General features: G+C 39.0%; 1 protein-coding gene across 6 annotated transcripts in view; it reads left to right on the top strand.

The window, feature by feature from the left end:
- The window catches only part of LOC117233232 (protein groucho), a 112264-nt gene that overhangs the window by 6000 nt on the left and 82968 nt on the right, over window positions 1-23296 (top strand). For all 6 annotated transcript variants that reach the window (XM_033493358.1, XM_033493354.1, XM_033493355.1 and 3 more), the window contains exons 2-3: window positions 284-487; window positions 20228-20334. In XM_033493358.1, the coding sequence (XP_033349249.1) occupies window positions 452-487; window positions 20228-20334 (143 nt within the window). In that variant the 5' untranslated portion in view covers window positions 284-451. The remainder of the gene's footprint in view (window positions 1-283; window positions 488-20227; window positions 20335-23296) is intronic.

Here is a 23296-nt window from a genome sequence, read left to right as displayed (position 1 = left end):
GTAAAAGTGGAGTCGATCGAATTGCTTTCTAAGAGACTTATACATATTCATGTTATCCGTATAATCTTAGCGAGCGATTAAAAACTAGTCCAAAACTTATAATTTCATCGGGAGATTGAAAACTACCTGGTATAGTCTAAACATGTAAATGACTATGTAAGACTAATGATTTGGTTCTAAGAAAAGCAAGAGCGTCACGCGAAATCACGACTTCTCAGGAAGAAGTTTACGAAACACCTTGGTTTTGTTCAAAGTAACGAATCATGTCGTGTTATAATTACAGTTGGCGAAGATCTTGATGCTGAACACCGAGGGAAGACCGTTGGCGTTTCTCCAAGATCCTGAGAATGTTACTGCAAAGATCGAGCCGGGGAATGGATCATGAAATGACCGTGTACAAAGGACATTGCGGACGCGTGTGATTCTTGCGGATTATTTAGCCACAATTAAGATGTACCCCGCGCCGGCGAGACACCCAGCCGCTCCCGTAAGTAATTCTAACAAAAACAAAATACGATTCCATTCGATCGAGTAGAATTTTGTTTATCCGCAGTTCGATTATGCGAACAAAGGAACGATCAGTTTCATCGCGTACATTTACGAATCGATAGGTGAGAGCCTCTGTTAACTCTGTACGATCGTATTCGTTATACGTATAATTCCTATAGCGATAATGATTTCTTTTAATTCAGTATGAATGAAGAAGACTATAGAGACTGTTTTGTTTTTCTATCTGTTCGAACAAGCGAGGTTCTAGTAGAAATAAAATAAGCTCCAATAAAATAAAAGAAAATGGAAATTAAAAAAAAAAAGGAAAGGAACAAATAAAAGACGCGCCCTTTTGTTTTATTTTCTTTATCATCGTCTTTTTCAAGTTTCACAGACGGCGAGTGAAACATGGTTGTCGCGGTCGAAATTACGAGAGGCGCGGGCGTTACTCTCTCCTGTAACTCGAGATACCGCGAACTTAGCCAATTTTTATTGTGCCCGACGTAGTTTCGCTTTGGAACCGCTAATTTTTGTAATTTTCTTTTCCTCGGGGAAATTTTTATAATGTATGCTTTATGGTGTCGCGGCAAGTATTCCGGCTGGAAGGAATGTTTGCACGAATGTTGACTTGGGTATTGTAAAAAGTTCTACCGTGCAAGAATAATCTAAGTAAACGTTCATTGTGAATTATTTTGGCGATGAGAGTATCCTCGATGTAGAATTTTAGAAATAGTAGCCTTGTGATTGTTTCCCTTAATATCGGAACATTACCAACCATATAAACTCTGAACGCAGTAAGCTTCTTAAACTTCAGAACCTCTAAGGTATTCGAGTAGCGTAAAATAATCTTGCAGTTGTATGTTTCTTTCAATAATTCTATATTCTATGCAGTCTACACGAAATGGATAATATAGCGTATTTCGATACAATTTTTGCCAATAACATTTGTTATGTTAATTTTTTTATATCAAATAACTTCAACTAATACATAAATACTAAGGATTACCACGGACGCAGTACACGCGCAAAACGACGACAAACCAGGGCAACATGTTGCTAATAGTAAGTGAAAAGAGGGGATCTCTCGTTGTGTGAATTATGGGTTTCGTGAAATGAAGGAAACGAGGAAAAGGTAGGATTTATCGTACGTACCTGAAATTTATTTTTTCTGCTAGTAAATTGGGAGATCTCTACGATTAATCGCGAATGTGTTACGCGTTTCCTGAAGCGAGGGGGAGAGAAACCAGGAAAGGAAAGATTTACTATATAAACTTGAAATTTCATTTCTTTCTATAATATTGATATCACGATGAACCGGGAGAGAAGCGCCTTAAGTACTTCTACGAGCGAAGAAGAAAAGGCGTCGGTGCTCGTGAGCTTTCAACTTTTCTTTTCAAAGTAGTTACCCCGTCAGTTGCTCTAACACCATCGCGGCGTTGCCGATGGCCTATATTATCCTCTCTCCCCTTTCATGTGCCCACTTACGGGATGCCTTCAATTTTAATTCACCGCTTTGTTCATTGTTTGAACTATTAAGCGTTCGTTCAGGATTCTTCGCGCGGCAAAAGTTTACCGGGTTGATGTTACTTTTCCTGTTGCTAGATTTTATTCATCCGCGACAGTGTATCTCGTTACTTGTGATCTCGGAGCATGAAACAGTCCTGTGTTTTCGAACGTTTCTTCTAAGATGATTAGCATCTGGGTAGCCACGTGAGATATCACTCGAATACGGTTGCGTATGTAAATATCCTTGTTTCGTCTGGATTTTCACATTTTTCTCGGTTCGCAGTTAAGCCTTCCTGCAGCCACATCCCCGCACCACCACCACCGACACTCGTGTTTTCTCTGTCCCTCTTTCTCTCGCTTCCTCGTTCTCTCCTCTTCTCACACCAGCTCGTTGCAAAGAATAAACCAAATGGCGGTTATGAAGTTTACGGAAGAAAGGATCGGCACGGAATAATATAATTGCAGGGTCATAGCAGAAAAAGCATTCTCCTTTATACGCGCTTTAACCGGTCGCCTTTGCATTTTCATTTTCTTACTGCAAATAATTCCACTATTCAAAGAATGCTTTGGCCTGGCCGCCCTCTTTTTTACTTTTTCACCGCCGTTATAATTTCACGCGTCACATAAGCTCAAAGTCCTTTATGCGAAACGAGACCACCGGAGAATTCGCTGACACAGGAGGCCTCTAGAAATTATAGAGATTATTTATAGAGGGAGAGACAGAGAGAGAGAGAGAGAGAGAGGACAAGTCAACGTACAACAATTGCCGTTCGTAGAAGCTGCTGGTTGGTGCTGGTGCCGTTGATATGTGGGTACACTTGCCGGTTGTTTGCTTATTGGCGCTAATGTGGCGCCGTTCAAGGGGCACAAAGTGGTTCAATAATTTCCTCATGAGGATTCTTAAAGAGTAAAATCGTTCTTGCAATAATACGCGGTTTATTCTATTCATAGAAGTCGAATGTGTACGCTATGTTGCACAACATTCGATCCGATTGGTATCTGTTCTATCTACCAACTCTTGCCATGCGTAGAGTTCGTTTCATTCTTATTCGATACGTACGTAGTTCTTATCAAAAAAAAAAAAAAAGAAATTGATTTAACCGTTTTGCTTTTTTATTACTGGTCTCGTCGGTAGCTAATCTTCGTCGTAATAAATTTATTTTGCCAATTGTGAAAGTTAAATGTTTGACTATAGTCGAATGTTACTGCGTACTCGTTCACTGGAGGATTCAAGTTTAATCCACGAGCTACTGAAATTTATTCTCCTTCGCTGTAAGCTGTCATAACCATATACACATTCTGTATAATAATATAAAAAATGCTTGTATACATTTATTAAAAATTGAAAGTTCTTCGGAATAGTTGTAGAAATTAATTATACACCGTATGGAGGATAAAATAGAAACTATTTGTTCATCGAAGAACTAATTTCGTTGTAAAGTAATAGAAGAATTGTCGTTAAGTAGATAGGACGATAATTAAAATTAATCGGTTAAGTTACATCGATACTAACTCTCTGTCGACAAACGGAGAATTTAATCCGCCAGTTCTTCCAAATTTGTATTTATATGGAAGATAATTTCATACAATCGATCCAACGAATGCTTGTCCAAAGTATTAAAAGTATTATGGATGAGTATCCCGGAGAATGTTAAGCTGAGAGAAGTTTAAAGATTTAACGTAAGACTGCATATACATTTACAAATATGTACATGTAGAGAGTTTTACGGTCGGGGTGTTCACTTATCCGCTGTTTAGAGGCGGAGAAATTGATTTTGAATTTACCATCGCGAATGATAGATGGTCTGCAGTCATAATAGAAGCGAACACTATCCTAAGCGCTAAGAACTGACCCATTCTCTACACTTGGCAACCAAATAAATGATGGGACGGCTACGACCATTGTGCTCGTAAACTATGTAACTTGAGCCTTTACGAAGAAGAGATAGATAATAAAAGCAGGAGTTGCTCGATGGAACATTGTTGTTCGCTCGTTACTTTGCCAAATCGTAGATGACACACGATTGAAGTCATTCGTAAAGATTATTGAAAATGTAGGTTACAAGAAAGAAAGAACGATACACGCGTTGCAAAGTATTCTTATTGAAAAAATTCTATACATACAATGGACAAAATTTCACGAAGCGAATTGAGAAACTTAGCGAAGGAAGCGGTCGCAAGACAAAATGGTGAGTTAACTAAATTAACTGTCGGAAGTTTTGGTTTTAGCGTTTTGGTATTAATTATGTTTGCATTGATAATTATTAAATTGCGAATGTTTATTCATTAATAAAAAATTTAAAATTGCAAAATTGTACAGAATTCATATAATACGTAAATTATTACTCGTCTTATGATATTTATTTAATCAATTTAATATTTAATTGATAGATAAAAATCTAACAATTCTAATAATTCTTCAAAAATGTTCTTCCTCTTATATTTAGAAAATAAATAAAAATTCCGTAATAATTCAACTATTCAACTAGGAAGAACGCTTACGTTTACGATTATCGTCATCGCCACGTTTCATTAAACATCTGGAAGTAATTGTACGTATCTTGATAGATAAGTTCAAGCGTGTTGGTAGGTTCTGCTCTTACCACTGTCAAACGGATGGTGATAATAGAAACAATAACTGGCACGGTAATGACTGTTATCCTTGATTGTCTAGTAGCGTGTCCTACAGAGGAAGTAAAGAACTTAATCAACCTACTGTGCATGAATGTGTTGATTTCAGGCATACCATTCATACGTACACTATTGTCCATAAGTCGTAAGACGTTTAATACAGTTATACAGGGTGGTTGATAACTGGTGGTACAAGCGGAAAGGGGGTGATTCTACGCGAAAAAAGAAGTCGAAAATATAGAATAAAAATTGTTCGTTCGAGGCTTTGTTTTCGAGAAAATCGACTTTGAATTTTCGCTCGGTACGCGTGCACTTTATCGCGTCTCGTTATAACGGATCTCACTGTAGATTTTTAAAAAAATTTAAAAAAATTAGAAAAAAAAGTTTTTATTCTATATTTTCGACTTCTTTTTTCGCGTAGAATCAGCCCCTCTCCGCTTGTACCACCAGTTACCAACCACCCTGTATACGTATAAACGAATATTATTACACGTAATTATAAAATTGTCTTGATTTATGACCAAGATTGTACTTATCTTAATTTTGTTTTCTCTTCACCAAGTTGTATAAATCTACCACTTGATAAATATCCCATTTTCCGCATGTAGTTCAATCTTCGAAAATAAAACTAGAAAATATTAAAGGTAAATTATACAGAATTGTTTCCAACTTCGTATTGTGTTCTCTCTTTTTACGTTGATAATTATCCAATTGCGTTTTGCAATTATGTGAAATGTACTGCAATGATATACGGTATAATTGCATTGTGGTTGGAACTTGTAACATCAACGCGGAACGAACGTTTGATCGATCAACGATATGTACATATTTATTACGCAAAAAAGAAGGAGAAAACAGGATGCGAAAAGAAATGTCACGTTAACGAAAAGTTGCAGCCTCCTTGCAAATGTATCACGCTGATATATAGATTTTAGCAAAGGATAACAAAGGACAAAGGGACGCGCTTTGTTTCTTCCTCTCTTTCTTCTCTTTCAGTCTTTCCCTACCACTTCACCTTTTCCCCCCTTCTTCTCTCACTCTATCTAACGTTCGCTTATTCATTGGTATTCCATCTGCATATACAATCTTGTGAATCGTTTATGCTGTTTGTACGTGGGACTTGACGGTTTTTCGATGTCTTCTCTTATTTTAAAGTATTTAAGTTATAATCACGTTGAATCTACGAAGCACGAAAAAAAAAAAAAAAACAGATACCCACGGAATCGCATAAATATTTTCAAAATCTTTGCCGAATACCGTGTATCTTCTTCAAGTTTCCCGTTGAACCAGTGTCTCTCAACCTTTTTCGAATCGTGACTTTTGTAACAACCAATTACGATCCTAACTGCGTACATTTGCATAACCTGTTATTACCTGTAATTAACCGAATACTCAATGAAACATTAGCTGTGTGTATTTTTACGTCTGATCAATCGGTTGTAAAAACGTGATTATATCCGCTAAATTTTACAATATTTCTGTTCGTTTATGGACAATCAGTGTTGGAATATCGAGCAAATGTATTGTAATAGAATCGCGTTGAAATCGTTGCGACAAAATTTTATACAAAAATAGGTAATACGAGTTAGAAATAACCGCGACTACCTTTAAAAAAATATTTTGCAATCCTCTGGCAAGTCGCGATTCGCACGTTACGATTGCAAAACTTTCACTTATTAAAGATTACTAGATATTAAGGATTCAAGTATTACGATCACCGAGAGAATACTGGAAAGTAGCGGTAGCGATAAAATTTTCTATAAAAATAAGGGTAATTAAAAATGACCGTAATCACGTTGCGAGTAGCGACTTTTAGATTAAGATTCGCAGCATTAGACGTTAACGTACAATCATATACAGGGTCATTGGTAACAGGTGGTACAAGCGGAAAGGGGGTGATTCTACGCGAAAAAAGAAGTCGAAAATATAGAATAAAAATTGTTCGTTTGAGGCTTTGTTTTCGAGAAAATCGATTTTGAATTTTCGCTCGGTACGCGTGCACTTTATCGCGTCTCGTTATAACGGATCTCACTGTAGATTTAAAAAAAAAAGAAAAAAAATTTTTATTTTATATTTTCGACTTCTTTTTTCGCGTAGAATCACCCCCTTTCCGCTTGTACCACCAGTTACCAACCACCCTGTATATTCATTATCGACAGGAATGTGTAAACGAAGGTAAAAATTGGAAAGATCTCCGTTTTTAATCGAACGTCGTTTACCGTTAAGATGGTGCTCGAAAATCGTGTCGGTCCACAATGCATCCGGATAGAAAAGCGAAATTGCAACATAAAAATGATTCTCCACCGCGAGTTTTTTCAGTGCGTCCACGACGATGGGGGTTGGGATTGGGGGTGGGGGTGGGGGGCGACACTGGTATACGCCGATGACAATCGCTGATCAAATTGCACGACGACTAATTGTTCGTCGAGTCGTCCCATCCGAATTGAAACGAGGAGCGAAAATTGAAATGCTCGCCGGAGGGTCACTTGATTCTGAAATAGAAAAAGTCATACTAGACGGCCGATTGGTAACAATGGATGCCAATGACGAATTTATACTTTGGAGATGCGTTCGCGGAAGAGGCAGATGCAGATGCGGTTTTCCCCGTTGAATAGCGTTTCTGCCATGTACAATGACTTAGGAAAATATCTCAACTTGTACTATAAAAAAACTTTCGCCTGTACATACGTTGTGCGTGTTGTATGAAACATTTTCGAATTTCTTTGACGCTGTAACGAGATTCGACTGTCGCGATCGTATTGGTGAATAAATAAATTGAAGATCGATCTGAAACATCAATTTAAACGTATATTTAGTAAAGAAGAAAAAAAAAACGTATAACGAGCATTGGAGATGGTCCCGTTGGATATTGAAGTTTATTAATGTAATGGATAATTGAGTTTTTAAATAATTTTATGATCTTTCGCTCTGCGAAATATACCATACACTTGCGTTAAATATCTTGTACCTTCTACGTACATTTCCAGATTCGTTTCAAACTTTGCCAATATAACCGTGATAATCGTGTCTCGTTACAACGTTGATGAAATCTCGAAATGCTTCGCGTAACACGCGTAATATATTCATAAAAAGTTTTTATAGATGTTGAAATACTTTGGCGAATCAGTGTGGATATATGTCAGCTCTGCTGTACTTCGAATTACAGAAGCAGTCTCGTAATTTCGTTGGATCTCATCGAGAAAATTGCCACGAATAGTTACGATATCCTTACAATCTCTAAATGCCTTTGTTTCTCGCCTTAACGTTTAACATCGTTATATAACGTGAACTCGTTCTTCCAGGCGATAAAAATGCTTGGAGATTTCGAGTCGGTTTTCGTCCACGTGTTTTACCACCACTCGTCTTAAAGTAATGGAAAAGTTCCAAAGTTTTTGCGTATATGCTTTCGAGTCACCGTCGTGAACAAGTCGGAGAATTCTTCTGTCTTGACGTTAGAGGAATTTGGTAATTCAGTTTTTATACATACGGATCACGATTGATGGCGATACATTTTGGAACGTTATATCCAGCGATACGGCGCATATACTTTTTACGAAATATACACACGCCTTTTATATATGTTATCAAACAAATTTTTCGGTATTTCTGGCTCGATGCATCTGGCAATTTAGTATTTTTGTACACATATCCGGCACGGTACTCGTGTATTTAGACGCTTCCATCTTTATTTAATACGTAAATAGCGGGATTTTTAACAGAATCAGATATGTGTGTGTATTTTCCGGTTTATTTGATCCTAAAAAACATTATTTCTTGTCGAGTAAAAAATTGTATTGTTTTTACAAGCGTTGGATATTTAAACGTGAAAGTAGGAACGTGATGTGTGTTATGTTAATAACAGTTAACAGACAATTGGATGAATTTCCCGTAATAATTTTTGCGCTCGGATTATTTACGATAATATCGTTATCGGCGCGCGTGTACGTGGATATTATCGTTTGTAAACAGTTCGTTTTTGTATTCTATAGCTGCCAGTTGTTTATCATAATTGAAATTAAAAAGGTTTATAGGAAACGTATTGTTGCGAGTCCCGTGAATTTTATGTGCTCCTCTTTTCGCACGGCAAACAACGCGCAGGCTGTGTATACGCGTGCATATCCTTCGCTCGAAAATACGAACAAAAACGATCTGCTGGTCGATGAAAAGCGCTTGGAGTGATTAATCGCGAGGATTAATTAATCGCAGAGGGAGCAAGAAACCGCATGGTTTCGCTGATTAATCCGTCGCTGGCCTGGTGGATACGGTGCACGACGACGTTTCGTGAAATCGTAATCAGACGAATGGTCTTTTTCATCGTCGAATGATGGACTACGATACACGTTCAGAGGATTTCTGCTCCTGTCTTATTATTCTATTCTTCGTTCTATATTACAGCTGTACATAGAATATAACTGTGCATAAAGTAAGTTTTATTTTCATTTCTCCTGCCAAGGAAAGAGAACGAAAAAAAAAAAAGGAATAACGGTCGTTCAAAAATATGTAGGAAATATAATTCATAAAATTTTAACAAATTCCCTGATGGAATGTAATTCACGAAAGTTTCATTCTCGTGGTTAAAAGCGTTCGTTGAAAATCGTCCCGCAGTGTAGATTCGATCTCGATTGAAAAAAGACGCGACTTACTTAGGTTGTCTGTACGCGTGTATATGTAGAGAAGTGGAAGGAAAGAAAGCCGTTTTCGGGTTGCAACCCTCGTAATTGGTGGGTTTCAGCGACATAATTCTTGGCCCCGAGGCATATCGCAGGCCTATGGGCTTTAAGCCTTCGTCGACGGGTCCATTGGGGTGGTTGCCCACCTCTTCTCATATACACATCGTCCTCTTTCTCGTTGTGTACACGGGGGTGCGGCTCGGGCTTTACCCGACTGTTGGGATCTGCTAGGCTCCGGAGTTTGAGGGTAAGAACGGTATGACAAGCATTTGATGAGGGGACCAACGCCACCCACTGAAATCCCAACGAGTGGTTCTCATTTTGGGTTACTCTTGCAACGATTATCCGCTATAGAAGCCGATCATCTCGTTATGAAGACGCGATAATTGGTAGTTCTGTCTAGTAATAATATACAAAAGACTTGACTATCGTCCAAAGAAAAGAATATCGTCGAGGAAGGAGCGTTGAAAAAATGTATCACGTAGCTTCACGTAAACAATATTACGATCGTCGATCTTCTTCTGAAAACTATAACCAATAATCGTAATTAGCCAAAAATATCTTATTGTTTGTTATCGTTTACGTATCTGATTCTCTTTCGGAGCAAAGTAAATTCCTTGATATCGTTAACGATAAATAAACAAGACAACGATAAGAACACTTTGATTTAAAGCGAGCATAGTTTGTGGCTTGAAAACATAGAATGGCGGCGAGTCAGCGGGATTTTCTGCCTGCAGCCCATTTATACGCTATTGTGCAGTCGGTGTGCGTTTTTCCTTGGTGACGGACGTGCGGTCGAAGAATGTAACGTGGCCGGGGAAGATTGATCACCACTGCCAACTGTGTCGAGAACGTCGCAACACTCTTGCCACACCGGGGAGTCACGGAGTGTCCTCACCAGTGATTCTCACCGGACCTCCAGTTCACCTACCGGCCACTAGACATTGGGCTAAGAAAGTTGAGAATCTCTGGATGGTTCTTGTCCAACATTTACATTTACATGTCGAACGAGGTTCGACCCTCGGCTATCCTCGTTAAAGCACAGAAGGGCAGGAGAGAAGGGCATGGTCAGAAATATACGTACACATATGCACGTATATTCATATGTACTTACGCCCATAGAATGGCCGTCAGTGTCATCCGCATGATTGTCGGTGCAGCGAATGATGTGTATCGATCAAAAGACCAATTCTCTACAAATATACGAGTTAGTCTCCTTAGAAAATCCAAGACGTTGCAACGTTAAAATATTTTACTATGCTATGTCGTTTATTTTGATAATTGGTAACTGATACTGTGGTCAAATATTGGCCATCGATAGGCTGTAGAAGTTGATACATTTATGGGAAATTTAGAGATTCAAATCCGAAGCAAAACTTTTATCCAAATATTCGTAGAATCATTCAAATCTAAAAGAAAAATGCATCGTTGTTATTGATCAGAGATTTTATGAAAAATTACGAATTAGTTAGTTCGATCACCTTTGGCAGTTCTGACGTTAGCGATTTGTAACCTGGGGATTTTAACGATGCATAATACGTAGCATACGAGAATAATACGTAAAAATATACAGGATAATATTGGTTATATAATACTTAATAGATGAAACAAATTTGTATTCAAATTCCATTTGTTTATTTGTAATCGTAAAAATATAAATTTTCATAAATATTCTCTATCTATTCGTTTGATTGTTTTAAAGTCTACGTTATTTATCGTTAAGAAATTAATATTTCGCTGTTCGTGCCGGTTTTGAAGTACTAGTTTTCGTATTTATATTCGAATAGGTTTGAAAACAGATAGATAACGCACTAGTCTCCCGTATGGTCAGGACGATTATTGCTCTGAAATAGAGGTGTGTAAAGTAGAGGAAAAGATCGATACAAAAGTACATGTTTGCTGCGGGTTCGTGTAAAGGTATATACTCCCACGGCGTAGCCTGGAGTCAGATGCACGAACGGAAAGGTTAAAATAGAAAAAAAAAATGCCATCGTTCTCGTAGAGTAGACGATAAACGTTTCATCCCTTGCGTGACGAAGGCGTTTTACTTCGATATCACCCACGTGGTCAATCTTGATACAACGAGCTTTTTGGCGGATTCAATGGACGTCTACTTCGACGATTTCTCGGTCTCGTTGCTGAAACCCTATGTTTCAGCGTTCTTTTTGCCTTTCTTATTCTTAGTTAAAATGATCTATCTACCGTTTCAAAGAAAAAAAAAAAAAAAAAAAAAAACAAACAAACAAACGAAGTTTTATCATTTATCTTTATTCGGTATAAAAATTGTTTCATTTTCCTCGTGCCATCTTTATTTTCCTGCTTGAATTAAAAATATCTAGTCGTTATCTCGTAACAAACTGTATAACGTAAGTCCGCTTTCAAAGTTTACAAACCACGGTGAGAATTTCAAATATTTCAACGCATACTGAAATGCGAAAACTACAGGGAGAACGGTATTGCTATATCGTTACATACGATATTTTAATGTAAGATGTAATTAAGAAGTCCGATCACGTTAATTCTTTTAATATAATCCTATACGCGGAAGAATATCTGATTAAAAAATATACATTTCTAGATTCATAGATATTCATTTTTCTATATTACCATTTTTTTTAACCTACGATTCTAGAATTTATTTCTTTTCAATTTCCATTTATGCACGTGTATCGCCGAATCGTTGATCGATACTACATATTCATTAATTTCGATCGCAACGGCCAATCCGGCATTAAACTTAAGCCGGCCGACTCTCCTCTTTACAAAGGGCCCACACGCCCGTATTTTTACGCCGGTTCACTGTATCGACGAGTACGTTTCCACAGACGATAAATCTTGTTTTAGTCGCGCGTAGGTTAAGGGGAACTAGCAACAGCAACACCCAGGGGTGACTATAGCATTGTGCTCGGCCAACGATGCTAGTCGTACCATACATACACCGACAGAACCGTATACGTGTGTCGTGTGGACGCGTGTGTGCCGCTACACACAACCCTATTAAGAACAACACTGTGTGTGCCGCTGTGGCTCTGTCGTTGGATCACGTCGCCCTGGGTCTGCGGGAAGCGAGGTTATATTCCGCCGGTCCTCTACTCCGCTGCATTGTGCGCACTGCCATGAAACGTCTAACCTATAATAATCATACCGATATACAAGACGAGCTCCGTGATGCTCGTCCCTCGTACATGCTGCACACGGCTGTTTCGCGTGTGTACATGTGCGACCTGAGCGGTAACGCGGCCGTCAATCCGCCATTGCGACATGGACGTGAGGTTACGCGCGTGAACGAGTGAAGCGAGCTTCAACTCTCTCGTCTCTCTTGGCCTCGTCTCTCTGCCACCCAGAATGCATCACGGGTCTTGCAAGAAATGGTAGCAAAAGCCGGCTTAACGTTCGATTGCTTGCATATCTTCGATGGATTCTCCAAGGTTTGTTGGAATAGTTCCAGTAATACAGTTCGTTAATGGACGAGGAAGAGGCATTCGCGTTCGAACTCGAGGCTTAGGTTCATTGTCGAGACTTTTCATCGATACGATATCTTGCTTGGATGGGTTATCTAGTCGTATATGTATCTTGGAATCTGACGTTTCACAGTGTTCGTTATTTTTAAACCGTAACTGGTAAGGCGAGGTCCTGTGAAACTCCTGGAACTTTTCGAATTTTCTCGTAATTTGCAAAGTACAGGTTTTGCGGTGTTGTATCGTTAACCGGTGTATAGCTTAATGGCTATCGATGTATTCGTAAGCCACAGTACCAGCTTTTGTAAACTTCTGAACATTTATGTCCACGTGATAAAGCGAGTATAGGTTTGATGGAAGTTATGATGCGAGGTACATGCATATTGTACCTATCGTCTATTAATTGCGTATAAAGCGTTCGTTAGAAGATTCTACCGCGGATATTGGTCGCTGAATCGACGCTTTCACGCCAGCCTACGTATACGCGACATTGGCGATTTATCAATTAACTAGATGTATTCGTTTTTGCCAGAATTATCCTCAAATATTAGCGCATTATGGCTTCTTCACAAAACTGCTCGCAAACGTATTTCTGCTATTAATAACTAATCAAAAAATGAATAAAAGAGAAAGAAAGAGAGGCACAGTTTTCTTCATAGACAAAACAGAGGAGTTGTTCTGAAGAGGTTAACGACACGTTGAGATTATTTTCCACAAAGCAGTAGTTATGTAGAAACCTTTAATAGCTTTAACCACGAGAGCTCTTTACCTGTAACAGCTTTAAGAATTTGGGCGATTTTTATAAAACTCTTCGTTGTTTTAAATATGGATGCAACGAATGGGTATAGCTACATCGGATCATTTCTGTAATTAATTAAAAGGAACTAGGACTTTCTTTCATTCTTCGATTGCTTTTATTTGTCCGGATATAAACGAGAAGTGTTCTCGCAATTAACGCGTTTTTATTTCTGTTTACTGTACAACGTTCTCGTTTACCCAGCATTGTTTACCATTCAGAGCAATTTACAAACGTATACAATTTGAGCGTAGCTCACCTACGCCACTGTTACAATTACAAGTCTCGTTTAATCGATAACTTTGCCAATAAGGAGACGTCAGTCAATTCACTGCTGTTAATGGACCGCTCGCTGTGTGCCGAAAACTACTGATATGTATTTACACTGCACGTGACAGTATTAAACCATACGAATCTTCGTGGCAAGCGCAATTCCAAGTACGGTAATAAAAAAAAAAAAAAAAAGAAGAAGAAGAAGGAACAACGCTTATAATTCATCGCGTAATTTAACGCGTAGATGCGAGAAAAAATTATGTAAAATGTGTTACCCCTTTTTATCAGTTACTCGCTATCGCAACGAAGATTTACGTATTCTAACTGCGCACCTCTGAACGGCAGGAATTTCACCACGTGTTCTCCCTCTCTCCCTTTCACCTTGGTCTTCTTCTACGAGCAGTCTCCCTCCTGCTCATCCACCCTCTAAATTCAGTCTAGGTTCCCCTTACAAAGCGTGCCGGTATTTGTTAGCACATTTTATGTCTCGACATTGATTGAGCATACGTTTTCCTTCAAGCCGTTTCGCAGGCAGACATTTCAAAATGTGTTCCGTTTTATTATAACGAAGTTGCCTTCTTTTTCCCTCTGTGAAACGTATCCTAAAATAAATTGTTTACATAGAAATAGAACGGCGATGATCGAACAAGGTTTCAAGATAACTTGTTAATTTCTTAATATTTATATTCTTGGAAATTGAGGTCGATCGCCGCTACTTATTTCAGTATAAACGATTATCTCGGAGAACATTTTTTTTGTATTTTACAATGATTTGCATTATATGGGTATAATTTTTAGTTTCTTATTCTCCTTGATAAAACAATCTCTTTGGAATGATTACAGAGAGTGATATTATGATTCGATATGGTAGGCTTTCCTCTCCAATTCTTACTTCCATTCGCAGTCTCAAACACGACCAGCTAGTATCATTTCACAAATCGCTTATATTATCTTCCCGACAATGCAATTCTATTCGCATACATAAAATCACGGAAAGAAATTACCCATAACTCGGAAATTATTTACGACTCCTTATGACCCTACTTTCTGCCAGATTTACGCGTTCGATATCGTCAAACGTTTATTTTCATTTTAGAGAATTTCCTTTCAACTAACGCGATGAAATATCATTTCAAAAACGAAAAAAGAAGAAAAAAAAAAAAATAAAGTAGGGAAGAGGAAACGAGTAGGACAAGAGAAAAGGGAGTCTCGATTCTTTTTCGACCGTTATCTTAAACTTTCTCAAATCCCACGTAACTAGCCACTTTGATCCTCGTTTCCTTTATTTATCGTTTTATTGATGAACCACATGTGTAATTCAAAGACGGGCTAGGTGCTTCGAATGGCCTGGCCTGTTATTCGTATCGGTATACATCGACTATGTGGCCGTGTACGTATAGAAAAGTTGCGCTTATTCGTCAGTGTTCACTGCATATCGATACATCGATGTTTATTCAAGTGCAGCTACATCGGCTTCGTACGTCTGACTTTCAACAGCCTCGGAACACGATTTGAATAATTCCCAATAGCGTTGCCTCATCCAATTAGAATCCTTTCCGCGATATAAAATAAGGGAACCGAGGAGCAAATTCGCGCGAATAAGATGAAATAATGAAAAACAAATTTCAGCATAGCCCCTCCTATCAGCTCTATTTCCATATAGATCTGTAGATGTTGAGGCGAATTTTTTTCGGCTGCGGTAACTCGAATCCTTCCAGGTTCGTTTTTCATCGTTAATCTCTTATTTCGTGATATTTTTTGTAGACACGAATATTGTCGAATATATCCGGTCAATTCATAAATTCGTGTATCTCTTGTAAGACTCATTCTACGAAGGAATTATGTGGTAGATCGGAACAAATCGTGAAATTTCCTATTTCTTTATGAATTTTTTATACCTAGAAACGCACACGAACTTGTAAATACGTGCAGTGTATTAACACTGTACATAAACTATACGCAATGAATCTCGCTTTATGAACAAGATCGATTTGAAATTAAGATTAAAACACTCCGCATTCGTTACGACTCAAGCACGTTGTATCCACTCTGAGTCTACAGTTCCTAATTGTAATGCCTATTTTTACGAAGTATAATCTACATAATGGAGATGCGATAAGAGGAAAGACAAGATTTATATTTTATAAAGCGGAAGGTTAAAACAAACTTCTGGAAACTTTATAATCGTAGAATTTGACACTCTTTTAACGCTACAATTGCGCATTTTTAATACGTACTTTGGTACGATGACTACGTAGGAAAAAAGACTGAAAGAAAGTCTTTTTTTCAATTTCATGTTTTCGTATGACTTTATAATATGCGATTGAATTTTAAAATCGTTCATGTGAAAAGTGCGACTTTCGCTGAATAGTATAATTGAATAGGATTAAAAGCGATGAAAATAAGTAAGTCTGTGTAATCAATCACGTTTCTGTTTCGATAAAAAGACGAACGTTGACGCTACCAGAAACGCTTCCGTGTTTTTTTTTCTTTTTTCCTAGTCGAACAAACGAAAAATATCCGATATCAATAACATTAACCATATAGTTCCGTAATTCTAACGTTAAATTTATTCCAAACTCGTGTAACCTTAATGCACGACTTTCTTGAAAGTTGTGGACGGGCCCTTAGGGGGTTTCTCGCTTACGTCATTCGATCTTTGGTCTATCCTCGGCCCTGCGAAGACCTATTACCTTATTTACGATTCGCATGGCCATTATCTCTTGGCAACAAAGTGAACCAGCCGGTTTTTCGATACGATCCTCCGTATACACCACACACACGACACGCTATACCATGCCGTACCAGACACATTTACACGCGTATGCGCACGCTTACACGTATATAGATGCGCTCACGCGTGCTTCTTCATTGATTTCGCTGGTGTGAAAGGGGAATCGGGCAGACAATGAATACAAAGGCCCCTGGTATATAGAGGCTGGGCAAAAGCGTGCTCTTGTCGAGCCGCTCCGAGAACGGAAGACTTTTGTCTTCGCTCGTTAATAACAGTTTTGACATAGTGGGAAAGGCATGGATGATTGGACGGCTTATGGGAGGCAAAGAAAATTATTGAAAAATTGATTTTTGCCATTCGAATCCGTTCTCTTTTGATCAGGGGCCGAAGCATCGATGCGTGACTCATCTTGTGCGCGCGGCCGCACCGTGAACATTCGGTTGGGCTGCTTTACGTGAACCTATATATCTATATACCTGTATATACATACATATGTGTATGTATATGTATATATGTATTTGATTCGTTAAGCTGAAAGAACTAAATCCGATGGTCGCGTCAAAGAACGGTCGAAAAAGTAGGGAAGAAGGGAAAGTAATTAAAAAAAATAAAGAAACGAAAGGGACGAAAATTGATGTCCTCGCCGTGTGTCGCGATACGCGCCCGATATCCAATATTGCGTTAATGCGTAAAACTCCCACTAATCGTTGTCGTTAATTAATGTCTTCATGTCGGAGGGATTATTCGACGATGGTAATAGTCGATATATTGGCTGCGTTAAGGTATCCTTGAATAGGTAAATTTTTTTGTTTTCTTATTGCTGCACAGTATTCTAATTTTGGAGTATAAGGTAAATTTAATTTCGTCGAACGATCTGCCATTCGTATTATGTCGTATTCGATTATAGGACTGTAATTTGGTATATTGTGTTTAACATTGCGTATCAGAAAATACGAATCGAGTATATTTAAACTCGTACCGGTATATTCGCAATAGTTTTCAACGATCCTTTGCGAAACACGCTAGAAATAAAAATTGATTTCTTCGAATATCACGTATTTTGAGAAAAATACGTTACAGCGAGTTCACGCTAATAATGTCATTTACAAATTAATTTTAATGTCAAATATGACAGCAATAGAAAGCCACGAAGGGATACGTTTAATATCGATGTCGGGAATTATCGCGGATGGTGAGAGCACGTTGGTCAGATCGTACGAAAATTTTCATGAAAACGAATTGTCGTCCATCGTATCACATAACGGATATGTGTACGCTGGCGGGTTAACCATCGGAACAACAACCTGTTCGATGACTGTTCCGTTTGATGATTGCAACAAGTGAGGACCACCGTCGTCCTCTTCCCCAGCTTGTTCCCAAACCATTTTACCACCGACAGCCACTCCCCGTTTCGAATTCAACAAGTGGCCAAATCATTCTACGCGAGACTACGTAGCGTCGAAAAACTGGAATTTTCCAGCCGGCGGACAGTCATTGACCATTTAACGTCGTGTCGGAATATTTCTCTCTATCGAGAGATTTTGTCATTCAGCCCGAAATTCTACTCTCTCCCTCTCTCTATTCCCCGCTCCCACCCATTTTCTCTTTCTCTGTCTCCCATTTTCTCTTCGACGCACAATATCGATGTTCAATGATGCTACCGTAATCGTATCGGATTAATGATTTGATTGGAAAATGGAATTCCGCCCATTCTCCCAACCAAACTTCTCTCTTTGCACAGTAATAAACAAATCGTTTTATATCGAATTTCAATAAAGAGAACACCGGCGGATGTGTATTATAAGAATGTAAATGAACGAAAATAGGTATTGAATGATTGTAATGCTATTTAAATGTTAAAACAGTGTACAACATCGATATTGCTTTGAGCAAATGTATCTCTGTATCGGGTGCCAATAAAGAAGATGCTATTCTATCGGTAGAATATGACGAAAACGCAAATGAATAAATGATTAAAGGAATCGTAAAAAGAATATTCAACTTCAACGATCGTGATTCTACGATACATTCTATTTAAAGTCATTAGAAGATTAGTCTTTCTTAATAATTCCTTCAGCGCTTTTGAACTGTACTTACGAAATTAGACTGACATTGTATATTTACATGTATATTTAAATACATAATGTATATATATACATATACACACACACATATATACTCTACGTAAGAATACGTGTGTATGTGTAACGTAATCATTACTGTCATCGGAAAGCCTGATCCTTTTCTCCGTAATTTCAACCGGTAGAGCGGCGTTGGTATACGTGGCTGAAGAACCCGTAGACACAGACCTCGTGCTACCTGGTGGAATGGGTCTCATTAAGGACGCCTTCATGGTCCTTCATCCTTGGCTTTTCAGGCCTCGTTTCTCCCTCTTAGGCAACGGAGTCGCTCGTCTTTTATACCTGGATGCCCTCTGCTCGCGTTTCTGAGCTCGGTTTCTGTGTTTGCGTGCGCCTTATGCGGTCGAAGGCCATTTGATAGTGGTTGCTTGTCATCTTCGACTTTAACCTCGTTACCATTTTACAGGCGTTTCTGGAACGAACGAACGAACGCGTATACCGCACGGTTTTCCTTTAAATTCGGATTTGTTAAGATTTATTTCGGATTTATTCTACGGTCTCACCGATCTAAGGACCAGGCGTAATGTCGACTTCTCTTTTGCTTTCTTTTCCTCTTGCCCCCTCTCTTTTACCGTGTATACACGATTTCCGGCGTAACGAGATTCCTTCGTTGCCTTTGCACCCTTTAACGAGTTTTTTCCCTGTGTATTTCGCAAATAGAGTTCCATCGTTGCGGCAAGACTGTTATCGTATCGTCTGTTTGAATTGTGCGAGTCGATAGAAATCTTGCTTGTTAACTCGTCCAGTTTTCTTACTGTAGATGAAGAGAACGCGTTTTTCTATACCACGAGTTGCGCGTAACAACGTTACTTGTGAAAAAATGTTGTACCATACTTTAGGCTACAAAGCTTTACGACGATTGACAACGGCATCGAGATACGAGGTATATTTTAAATGTCAGATAATTCTGATAATATAAGATTCAATTACAGCGGTTCTCGGCAATATTTTTCTCCTCTGTTTAATACCTCGAAAACCGTTTTTATAAATCTTATCGTAGAACAAGATTCAAGATTTCAGTTTACGATCGACTAAATTTTTTATCCGCGTACCTTCGTAATACGATTTTCCAAATATAAATTTTTAAAACGAGCGTGTTTCACATTTTTTCTTAATTCTTTTCTTTATTTTCCTTAGAATATAAAAAATGAAATATCTCGTCGAATGACACGAGGGCTCACGTTATTGTTTTCGAATGTACATATCTTTTTTGCTACAGCAAGCTACTATGAACGAATAACTACGGTTTAACAAACCACTATATTATATATATATATATAAATAAAAGCATCTTGTTGCTTCAAATTACGCGTCGATTAATTACCACATAGAAAAGGTGGACAGTAATTTTTCTACAGATCGCAGCGTCTTCTCAGCGTGTACACGCTCGTACGACCATAACGCTTCGCCGTTTTAGCTGATCTATTTTTCGTTCTTTGTCGCGGCTGCTTTGTCGTGTATGCTAATCGAATTCCCTCCTCTTATTTTCTCTTTCATTTTCTTTCTTCCTCTTTTTTTTTATGTTGCAGGGTGGCGGAGGAAGCGGTGGGGCTGCGGGAGGTCTGAAATTCACGGTGGCTGACACTTGCGAGAGGATCAAAGAGGAATTCAATTTCATCCAGCAACAGAACCACTCGTGAGTCTTTCTCTTTTCTTTGACTCTCCTCGTTCTCTCTCTCTCTCTCTCTCTTGCTCTTTGTTTTTCTTTCTCCACCACCTTCGCCCAACTCCCCCTTTCCAGTTTTCTCGTCTATTCATCCCTTCCGTCTCGCGTTCGCGTTTCTCGAAGATCCACGATTATTGACGCCGATGCTTGCCTCGGCTGTCTTCTACCCATCTTTCCTCGCCTTTCCTCCTTCGTCCCGCTGCTCCCTGTTTCGAGGTTGTTTCAGAACCCACCCCGTTGACGCTGTTGCACGCCGATCGCTTCGAAGTCTCTTATCCGAGAGAGGAAAGTTGGAATTGTTTGCTCACGACGTCCTCTCCTCTCCCGGCTCCTAATAACGCGTCGAACGTTTCGAACGCTCGCGGGCTTCAGTCGCAAACCGGATACGCGGATAACAGGACGATCTCCAGTTGAAAATCTAACGCAAAGATTCGCGGCGAATTTACAGTGGCTGACAAACGTATATTTCGACGCTTATCAGAGAATATTTTCACGTATATGTTACGCGTATCGTATAAAACACTTTGAAACCTTATTTAATACCGTAACAGGATTCAAAAGTAACGATTATATTGGTAACAATTGAAAGTAGCGTAGAAATGTACATAGAAGTTACGAGATGTTTATTACATGTTATATATATATTTGGTAAAAAAATTGGTAAATAGTCCTTTCAAACGTATGTTCCGGTGATTACGAAAGTGGCCTTAGTCAAGGATCTAAAACAAACGAGTTTGTTATTATTCTGCGTTGCGTCCGTCTCGTATTACGTAACATTACGATAATCCGAAAACATGTTTGTAAACTAGTGGAAAGTGAACCGTTGAATCGAATCGGCTGTGACGTCGTCAAATAGGATTCACTTCAAACGCAAAGTTTTAAATATCTTGTAACGCGAGATACGACGTATGCCTCGGGCCTCTTTCATAATCACCGGTACGCACAACAAGTGCTAAAGATGATTCCACCGAGTATCTATCGCGGTTTACCAATGTGAATGGATAATCGGCCGTTTAAATTCTTTTATCATCCCTGCAAAATATACTTGCGCTAAATATCTTGTAGTTTCTATGTTACGTTTGCAGATTTGTTTCGAATACCTTACCAGCATAATCACGACAATCGCGTTTCATTACATTGTTAGTGTTATCTCAAAATGTTTCGTATAACGCGCGTAATATATTCGCAGGAAATTTCTATAATCGTTGGAATACTTTCGCGAGCGTACGTAGTACACGTAGAACGTTCGTTATTTATATATCAGCCTCTTGGAAGCTAAACCGATCGGCACCACTTTTTATTCGTTTCTCGATTCAATTACGCGAGAACACAGTTTAATATTCAATTCTGAAGAAACAAGTGATTTATTTTCTTTCGATTCGTTATCCCCACGGATTTATCGCAAGCAGATGACATAAACGATAGTAAATGCTACGGTAAATTGTAAAAAGCGATATTCGCAACATCGCTGGTTCTCGGTCTTTGCAACGGAGTTTCGATCGCGTACCGGGGCTAACTTCCAAACTCGGTTTTTCTCAGAAACGAAAGCTCGCGCGTCCGAACATTACCCTACATTTCACGCTTTTTCTTTCTTCTTTCACGAGAAACCACGCATTGCCCGGTTTTATCATCAGTCACCGGTTCGCACACTGTATGCGTATCTTCGGATTAACCGGTGATTCGTTTGTCTCGTCGGAGGTCAGCTTCTACGAGAGCCGCTTAAACGCCTGTCTTTCGTACTTCGAATCACGAAAGTGACAAAATCGTATACGGTTTTGATCGGTGAGAAAGAACTCGCGCGACATCGCGTGCATGTCGACGATTTATGGTAATTGATAATCGAGGCTCGGACACGGTAATTAATCGACGTTCCGGCAAGTAGTATCCAGATGCAGGCGATGCTATAACCGTTAACGTTATTGGAACAGTGCTCACTTTCGGGCGGACGCCCGTGTAATGGGACCGTGTGTACAAATGTCTGCGTTTACGTATCATTAATTATCTCGCATGCCGCACTTGCGATACCGTTGAAACCGTCGGATGGACGGTTAAATTTGCGTTTCGTTGTTAACGCCCAGCTAATACGTGCTACGCGTACTCGCCGCTAGTCGCCACCCAGTGCGCGTATGTATGTCTGCCCCGGGACGTTCTGGCCTCGACGAAATTTTCCCGGTAATTCATGAACTTTCTGCTTGCCTCTTGGTAATTTTTTTTTACGACCTCGTGGAATTCGCCGCTCGCGAAAATTCAGCGACGTGCTTCCTTTTCTTGAGAAAAGCCACGGTTTTACAAAGCGTACGTTCTATTCCTAGACGGAGTCTTATTGTTGCACGGTCTTTCGCAATCTACGTTCTACAGTCTCGACCATTTTCGCCGTGAATCGTACTTCTTTTATTTCACTCGCAATTTTTATCGCCGCGCGGTTTATTGCATCATCTTTGGCAGTTTTATGAATTTTTATATTAACTTTCTTGCAACATACAAGCGTGCGTTACAAAGCGACGAAAGTTCATGTGAAATCGTACTGTGCTGGCTACAGAAAGTATTTGGGATCCGTTGTTTCTGTTATAGTTTATACTAGTTTTCGAATCGTGTTAAATTCCATGTTACTTTTGCAGGTATCTTCATATGGTTACAAAAATACTATAAAATGAAACGTAGAATCGGATAAACGGAATATTTCGTTGGAAATAGAGATAGATACGCGCAAATATCTTTCGTAGCTACTGTGCCTGGCATAAATGAATTTTCTTAATAATCATTTTTACACCAATTTACATAACGATTCATACAATCGGCAGGCGAATTTCATTATGCGAACAGTATTTGTAAACGTGTGGATTTTTGGAGCCACGTTGATTAGCTTCAATAATTAGAACGTAGAGAAAAATGACCATTAGGAACGTTATTTTTTTCACTTACCTGGAAATAC

This window comes from Bombus vosnesenskii, unplaced genomic scaffold (genome assembly GCF_011952255.1).
Source record: "Bombus vosnesenskii isolate JDL3184/JDL3185 unplaced genomic scaffold, Bvos_JDL3184-5_v1.1 scf7180000013295, whole genome shotgun sequence".
Lineage (NCBI taxonomy): Eukaryota > Metazoa > Arthropoda > Insecta > Hymenoptera > Apidae > Bombus > Bombus vosnesenskii.
Note: the sequence above shows the minus strand (reverse complement) of the source record. Positions and strands in the feature narration are given on the sequence as shown.